Source organism: Limulus polyphemus, unplaced genomic scaffold, assembly GCF_000517525.1.
Source record: "Limulus polyphemus unplaced genomic scaffold, Limulus_polyphemus-2.1.2 Scaffold278, whole genome shotgun sequence".
Lineage (NCBI taxonomy): Eukaryota > Metazoa > Arthropoda > Merostomata > Xiphosura > Limulidae > Limulus > Limulus polyphemus.
In genome coordinates this window covers 256,251-265,356 of record NW_013665888.1, presented here as the reverse complement: position 1 = coordinate 265,356, position 9,106 = coordinate 256,251, and the positions used below count along the sequence as shown (strand labels likewise).

The window sequence follows — 9,106 nt, the reverse complement described above, 5'->3', positions numbered from 1 at the left end:
CCACTGGGAGTTTACAGGAATAAAAAAAAAAATATATAGGTAGCAAATGTTTGAAACAATTCGTGATGGAATTTGACAGAAACGATATCTAAGAAAAAATATTAACGACAGTTGACTGACTCATGACGTCACTTTTTCTTTTATCTTAAAGTGATCGTGAAATTCACATCACATGAGAACTATTTTGGAGTGAGTTTTCTGTAGAAACTAAGTGTACATGTTGACCACACTGCCTGAACCCACTTTAAATGAAAAGCTTTGATGCAATTACTGAATATCAATATTTGAGTTTGCTTAATTGAAACATGGAATTTTTGATTTTTTTTCATATAAATTACAAACATCAAATGATGCAATGAAAAAAATTACTATTACTTACGGTACAAAAAAAAAGTATTTTCATACAATTTATATTTGTTTTTTTAAGGAATAATGAATCTGATTATTCTTAAGCATCTGATTTTACACAAGCAAGTGCTTTAATGTTTTCAGTTATTAGATAGTCTTCCATCTGAGTGTGGTCAAAGGTCGTGGGTGACGTCAGTACCTGCAGACGAGTCTTCCAGTGAATTACCTGATTTTAATAAAAATGTAGATTTAAGAAGTGAAAAAATAATACTTTTGAGGACAATGAACCTGGAGGTAATAACTACGATGATAGAGAAGAAGGAAAAAAGAAGAAACATATTGAAAACAGTAAAAATTCCTCCAAGACTCTCACACACCTTCATGTAAGCCAACAAGAATATAATGCACCAGAGCCATCTAACTGGAATGATGCAAAGCCTACTGAACCATCCAATGAAATTGAAGATGTTTTGTCGTCACTGGTTTCTGACCTATCAGGTCCTGCCAAAGAATGTTTGAAGGTGCACCACAAGCTACATCAGGAAGGTTTAAAAATACCATTAAATATTTTACAGCGGTAAGTACAGTCATTCTCTTACCTCATAATCACCTTTGACTGCCTAAATAAACAGATTTTTATTTCAATATCGACGACGTGTTAAAATTCCTGTTGTAACTTTCATTGCCTTTATGTCATTTCTTATTCAAGCAAAATTAATTAACGAGTAATTGGGGGTCCTGTAAAAGAGGTATAACTTAATGGCTCTATATTATTAAAACTAACAGAACAGCTATAATCTTTAACGTAAGAGTATATAAAAATATCTGGACAACCTATAAGAGTCTATAAAATACCTGGACAACCTATAAGAGTCTGTAAAATATCTGGGCAATCTATAAGAGTCTGTAAAATATCTGGGCAATCTATAAGAGTCTATAAAATATCTGGACAATCTATAAGAGTCTATAAAATAGATGGGCAATCTATAAGAGTCTATAAAATATCTGGACAATCTATAAGAGTCTATAAAATATCTGGGCAATCTATAAGAGTCTGTAAAATAGCTGGGCAATCTATAAGAGTCTATAAAATATCTGGACAATCTATAAGAGTCTGTAAAATATCTGGGCAATCTATAAGAGTCTGTAAAATAGCTGGGCAATCTATACGAGTATAAAATATCTGGACATTCTATAAGAGTCTATAAAATAGATGGGCAATCTATAAGAGTCTATAAAATATCTGGACAGTCTATAAGAGTCTGTAAAATATCTGGGCAATCTATAAGAGTACATAAAATATCTGGACAATCTATAAGAGTCTGTAAAATATCTGGGCAATCTATAAGGGTCTATAAAATATTTGGGCAATCTATAAGAGTCTGTAAAATAGCTGGGCAATCTTTAAGAGTCTATAAAATATCTGGACAATCTATAAGAGTCTGTAAAATAGCTGGGAAATCTATAAGAGTCTATAAAATAGATGGGCAATCTATAAGAGTCTATAAAATATCTGGACAATCTATAAGAGTACATAAAATATCTGGACAATCTATAAGAGTCTGTAAAATATCTGGGCAATCTATAAGAGTACATAAAATATCTGGGCAATCGATAAGAGTCTATAAAATATCTGGGCAATCTATAAGAGTCTATAAAATATCTGGGCAATCTATAAGAGTCTGTAAAATATCTGGGCAATCTATAAGAGTCTATAAAATATTGTGGCAATCTATAAGAGGCTGTAAAATATCTGGGCAATCTATAAGAGTCTATAAAATATCTGGGCAATCTATAAGAGTCTGTAAAATATCTGGGCAATCTATAAGAGTCTATAAAATATCTGGACAACCTATAAAAGTCTATAAAATATCTGGGCAATCTATAAGAGTCTATAAAATATCTGGACAATTTATAAGAATCTATAAAATATCTGGACAATCTATAAGAGTCTGTAAAATATCTGGGCAATCTATAAGAGTCTATAAAATATTTGGGCAATCTATAAGAGTCTGTAAAATACTTGGGCAATCTATAAGAGTGTGTAAAATACTTGGGCAATCTATAAGAGTCTATAAAATAACTGGGCAATCTATAAGAGTCTATAAAATATTTTGGCAATCTATAAGAGTCTGTAAAATATCTGGGCAATCTATAAGAGTCTATAAAATATCTGGACAACCTATAACAGTCTATAAAATATCTGGGCAATCTATAAGAGTCTATAAAATATCTGGGAAATCTATAACAGTCTATAAAATATCTGGACAATCTATAAGAGTCTGTAAAATATCTGGGCAATCTATAAGAGTCTGTAAAATAGCCAGGCAATCTATAAGAGTCTATAAAATATCTGGACAATTTATAAGAGTCTATAAAATATCTGGACAATCTATAAGAGTCTGTAAAATATCTGGGCAATCTATAAGAGTCTATAAAATATTTGGGCAATCTATAAGAGTCTGTAAAATACTTGGGCAATCTATTAACCAAAGAGAAATTTCGAGCTGAATGATTCAGTGACAATATTTCTATCACTAGTAAGCGTTTAAAAATAAAGCTTGGTAAATACGTTTCGAATAACATTACCTTCTATTCTTTTGCTTTTCTATTTGTGTTTTAATTAATAATAATCCATTTACGTTAGATTCTTCCCTTAGAAAAGGGTTAAGATATCTAGTAATAGAAAAAATAATAATTTGCATTTGGTTATTCTTTTTATTTTCTGGACATTAGATTCACTTTCATGATGAGTAGGGCGTGGTTTGTAGTCAGCGTGCCCGGACTGTGAATCTGAGAGCTCATGGCTTACGCCCCACTACCCCTCAAAAAAACACGCTCCTTACTTTGGGGCCGTGGGTGCGTTATAGAAGTGACGGTCAAATCTCATTGTTTCGTCAGACGCGAGTAGTCCATGAGTTGAGAGGGATTGCTGTTGGCTAGCTGCTTTCCTTCTAGTCTTACGCTGCTAAATTAGGGACGGCTAGCGCAGATAGGCCTCGTGTAGCTTTGCGCGAAATTAAAAAAACAGAAAACAAGCTATGCTTTCTTACAAGCATTATGTGTTAAATCAGTAAACCCTGGTCAATTTGAAAAACGTTTACACGGTCAGACAAACAAACTCACGTTCACGTAATTTTGTTTAATAAAACTACACGTAAAGTAATGGTATTTATAATAGTGTACAGAGTATGAAACTGTTAGGAACGTTCAGTGTATGACACAGTTTTGTGAGTTGAAAAAAACAAACGAAGAATAAAACATGTAGTAAAGGAAAAGTACATAAAAGGTGTTTATGCAGTCTATGAAATAAACCAAAGCTAAGTTATCGCAAAGTAAACTAATGTAAAATTTTAATGAAGGCAAACTTAGCTGAATATGCAGAAACGTCTAAATGCATGTGATAATCATATGGTTTTGGACGAACTGCGCATGCATATTTTAGGCATAAATTAGTCGAGAAAGCCCATAAAAATTGTATTTAGTGTAATTTTCATTTTTAGTTTAGGAAATTACAAGCGGATTAAGTATTATTCGTGTAACACTTTGCAAATAAAAAAGTAACGTTGAAATGGAAGACAGTTGCCACGTGATAACAACGACATTGTGCATCGTGTGTACCATACTCGTTGCACTGAAAAGTTTGACTAAGCAAAAAGCAAGTAATGTGATTCTGAATTGAAAAACCAATATGTAATCCGGATTCCTCGGACTAAGGTCATTTTAAAGAAATGAGATTTATATCATTTGATTGAGAAATGAACGAGAAAAAATCCAGACAGACAAAGGCAAGCGTATTATTTATATAGATTGTCAACACTAATTATTTATTCTTATTGTTTTTATTTGAATTTACTTTATTGGCATTCAGAAGAACTGGCGAAACCAATGTAGTATAAGAATACACTGTAGATTTCTTTCTTTCTGTATTATTAATGTTTCATTCTGAATTTATTCTTTGCTGGGAATATATACAGGTTTCTGACATAGCACGTGGTCAAGCAGACCGTTGAGCTGATCTTGGTTTTAAGTTACCTTTGTTTCTTTGTCATTTTCAAAGAACACTGCTACATGCGACCTTGTGTAAGATTAGGGCGAATGAGAATGACCAGTCACGTTGTTGTCAGTCGCGCTAGGTAAATGCGAAGTTTTGTTTTAGATAGAAATCTCTTATTTATTCAGTTGTACTCAAGTCTGATTCCAAGTCTCTAATAAACTGACCCGATCTTGAATTCGTGTTTAAACGACGACGGGTTCGTATCCCGTCACTGAATATGCTAGCCCTTTCAGTCGTGGGGATGTTATAATGTGACGGTCAATCCCACTTTTTAAAAAAAGAGTAGAGCAAACGTTGGAGGTGAGTGGTGTTGACTAGCTGCCCTCTCTATAGTCTATCACTTCTAAAATAGGGTCGACTAGGTGAGAAGGCCTCGAGTAGATTTGCGCGAAATTTAACAACAAACAAATGTTATTACGTCATTCTGAAACCGGTGACAATATTTTTCATATCCCTCTTTATTGGCCAATAAAGTAAGAAGTAAGAAGGATGAATAACATCATCTTCGACTACACTTCGAGAGTTCATCAGGCCAGCTGGGTTACTGCATACAAAGTCTTAGTTGAAGCACTATTTATCTGAGTTGTTTATGCGGCATCAAACTCCATGGTTCAAGTACTATTTATTTGAGTTGTTTATGCGGCATCAAACCCTATGTTATAGAAGGTTTAAGTAAAACTGTAGAAGTGTGGTTTATTCAGGTACACAGATGACTTTCAAATAAGAATAGTGACTGGTGTAACAAGAGGTTCGGCGAAACAGGTATTCCAAAGTTAATTTGAATTTCTGACCTGACTGTGTTGAGAAAAATATACTGGACAATGCAAAAAAACTGGCTTTTTTTTGTCATTGTTTGCAGAACTGCACACTTGTATGATGCTGTACGGGTCTGGACACTTGTACGACACCGTACAGATAAGACGAACGCACATATTTATTATTTAACTGATGGGAGAAAGCAATGTTCTCGTATTTATAACTCTCCACACCCTCTAAGTATTAAAATGCATATCACAACAACAGTTCAAGTGATATTTAAATTTTACCCTCAAAGTTTTGATTCAGTGTTTCTCAGCTGGATTTGCCAGACGACCCCCCGCCGGTCTTTAGTCGTCACCCCCACCCCCATTATCTCTACAATGATGAAAAAACAGTTCGTCATAGTTCATAATAGAGGTGATATGTGCACCTCTCAGACACCCCGAGGACTGGAAAAAAAAATCCTGACTTAGTGCAGACAGCCCTAGAAATTGTATGAGAAACAATGTTTCGATTTCTATGTTTAAATTGTTAACTTTGTTTATTTGTTTCTTTCTTTCAGAATTTTCGTTCTTGTTGTCCCCTGTTTTGAAGTGATAGACTTTAGAGGGAGAGCAACTAGCCAACAGTACCCACCGCAAACTCGTGGGTTACTCTTGTCATAGTAGAATTTGACCGTCACTCTTATAACGCTCCTACGGTTCTAAAGTGCGGAGCGCGTTTTTGCGGCAAAGGGACCCAAACCATGGATACTCAAGTTCACAGTCGGGCACGTTAACAACTAGGCCACGCCCAGTCCGGTTCGCTGTAGCTCATATTGACATTTTATCTAAAATATAAAACATCTGTTCTTACTATGTCAAAAATTTTGTGGTAGTGTTAACTTGCGTGTGTGTGTGTTATTAGTGATTTTTTTGTTTTGCCCATTCAGTTCGATAGTGTATTTTTCATCTAGTTACGATATGATTTTGTCAATGTAATGAGAGGTGTAATGTTTTCATATTACAAGTTAATACAAATAATGAAGTCTAGAGTACACAGAGAGTAGTCATTTTGTCGGTATTTAATGCCACTAGATGGCAATAGCGTAAAACCCGTAAAATGTAAAAAATGCTATAACTAAATGCATCTTTTCTCTCTCTCTCTCTCCAATTTGATGCGTGGATTATATATTTTTTTTAAATGAGACATCTTAATATAGGTTTTTCATCGTCTCACTACTAGGGACAGTTAACTTTGAAAATATCACAGGTTCATCATTTTTGCAACATATAAAGTTATTCAAAATTTACTTCAGACCAGAAGTGTCTTAAAGTAAAAATTATACAATTTTCTAAGAGGTTAAAATGGGAAGAAATAGCAAACAAAGAATAAAAACGCAAGTAAAACGTTTTTTACTAGTTATCCCATTTTAGCTCATTTTTTAAAATAATTTTCCAAGATTATTCAAACAGTTACAAACCTCGTTGAAAAATGACTAGTTTGGAACGAGATTATATGTTTCTAAAGCTCTAACAATTTGATATGGTAAATAGATTAATGTCTATAATATTTATTATGTAGTTGGACACACGAAATAAGTAAGTTTAGGCTTTTTATAGGTATGTAGTAATTTTGAAAATTTATGATAAACTATTAAAACTCAAAGAATGACCCTAAGTAATTCACATCATTATATCTGTTGTTGTTTTTTAAACTCGTTTCTTTAAAACCAGAACATAAAGATTCCATTTATTTTACCATTCCAGGGGTCTACTGACACCAACAGAAATGCGAGAACTGCATGAAATCAGAACAATTCAGAAAACGTGATATGGTTTTCTCATTAGATATCTATACTATAAAACTGCTTATGTCTATTGGTTTGTTGGTTCTTAACGAAAATTCTCTAACTTCTCGATTATTGATCTTCATGAAATGTTCAGGAGTTTTTCGATATATCTCTGGAAAATTCCAAAATCTCTTATTTTATTCACTATCTCATTTTTAAAAACCTGACAGCCATTTATTTCTCTCCGAGCGAATACCGACGAATGAGAGAAACACACACACGCCGTCTCGTCTTCGTGAAGACAAAAAAATATATAAGTGCGACGCCTGGCGTTTGTATTTTTGTTAATTTACATAAAAGTGTTATTTTTTCATCTGGTTCTTAGCTAATTATTTGTTGTGTTTTAAATTAATAAAATGCGACTTTGTCTAATGTTCTTGATTGGAAATACATTATTTATGAAATTAGGGTTTGCTTGTTTGTTTTTTGTAAGGAATTTCGAAGAAAATTTATTTTGGGGTCCAAATCGACTGCTTTGTTTGTTTCGATTAAATATGTGTATGAAAGAAATATATTTATGTTACACATTTGAAACTAGGTAGTCAGTTGAAATACATTTACAACAATTAAACTTTCACCCCCTGATTGACCACTTTAAAATGTTTTATTTTTAAATTGCTCATGGGTTTGTTAAAAGAGCAACGTTAAAACTTTTACCTGAACATGGATTTCAGTAACGTTTCTGATTTAAATATATTTCTCTGAAATTATATTAAATATTGTACGAAAAACAGTTTTAATAAATGTTATCAACTAAAAGAATCAACAATGCATGATGTAAATATTAAAAGTTAATTTGGATTGTACAAATCATTGCACAATGGACCCTCCTGAGGCTTATGGGTAAGTCTGATGGCTTATAACGCTAAAAATAGGATTTCGATACCCCCCAGTGGGAGAGTACAGATAGCCCCTTTTGCAGTCTTGTGATTAACAACAAAAGAACAAACGAACATTTCTCCAGATAAATTACAGACAAAAATAAATAAAATAAACGTTTTATTCTTTCAGAACCATTTAAACAAAAAACTATTTAATAACCATAGTACGAAATATCGTCAACAGGTGAAGTTAAAAAAATAACCAATGTTATGGTAAAATTAAGCGAATAATTAGAAACGAAAATTCACGAAGATTTATTCACTCACTCCAATCCATATAAACGTATAATAGTAGCTAATGTTAGCCAGTTGTATATATATATATAAATATATATCTACGTCTAAAAATTAACTGATTGGTTAACTGAAAAAAAAGGGTCTTTGATGAAAACATGTTTGGGTTCTGTTTCTTTCTCTTATACTGAAAAGCGCCCTTGCTCAGAATTTCTAGTAAGTATATTTTAAATATTACAAGTTGAACTTCTAGAGTTATGGTAGATGAGAGAACAGGTAGAAACTTAAGTTCCAACAAAATTACTTTTATATTTCTCTTAGTGCGAATAAAAGGAATTAAACATCTACTAGAGGAAGAAAAAAGGAAACCAAGATGCAGTCGTTCTGTTCTGTCTGTAGACATAAACATATCAATATAATATTTAAAGTGTAGAAAAGAGACAGTTTAAAGTCGGAGAAATCAGTCTGATTGGTTCAGCTCTTAGAACAATAAAAAATGAAAACTTAAAACCTTCCCATTTGATGATAGTTTGCCGAGAAGGCAATGTTGTGGCTTCTCAAAACTTAATAACACGTTCTGCGCCAGTAGTGTTGTTTATCAAATTGCATTTTTAGTTAAAACGTTTTTAGATTATATTTCCAGTTCGAGTCTATGGTTATTATCTGCAAATTCGATCTTAAATTACAACTGAAGCACTGAAAAATTATAGTTTTCGAACAGAATACCGAGAAACGAAATCTGGAAATATTTTCACGACACAGTTAAACAATGGACGACGACATGACAATGGGAGATGTGTTTGAAGAAGTATGACGCACAAAACGCTCGAAGTTGTTGTTTTATTTGTTTCTTCGTTTTAATTTCGCGCAAAGCTACTGGAGGGCTGTCTGCGCTAGTCGTCCCTAGTCATGAAGTGATAGCCTGGAGGGAAGACAGCTAGTCAACAACACCCACCGCCAACTCTTGGGCTACTCTAATCGAATAGTAGGATTTGA

General features: G+C 33.2%; 1 protein-coding gene across 1 annotated transcript in view; it reads left to right on the top strand.

The window, feature by feature from the left end:
- The window catches only part of LOC111085219, a 30,747-nt gene extending 23,446 nt beyond the window's left edge, over nt 1–7,301 (top strand). The window contains exons 6-7 of the mRNA XM_022382794.1: nt 493–925; nt 6,913–7,301. Coding sequence (XP_022238502.1) covers nt 493–735 — 243 coding nt within the window. The 3' untranslated portion in view covers nt 736–925; nt 6,913–7,301. The remainder of the gene's footprint in view (nt 1–492; nt 926–6,912) is intronic.
- Nucleotides 7,302–9,106: the final 1,805 nt, after the last annotated feature.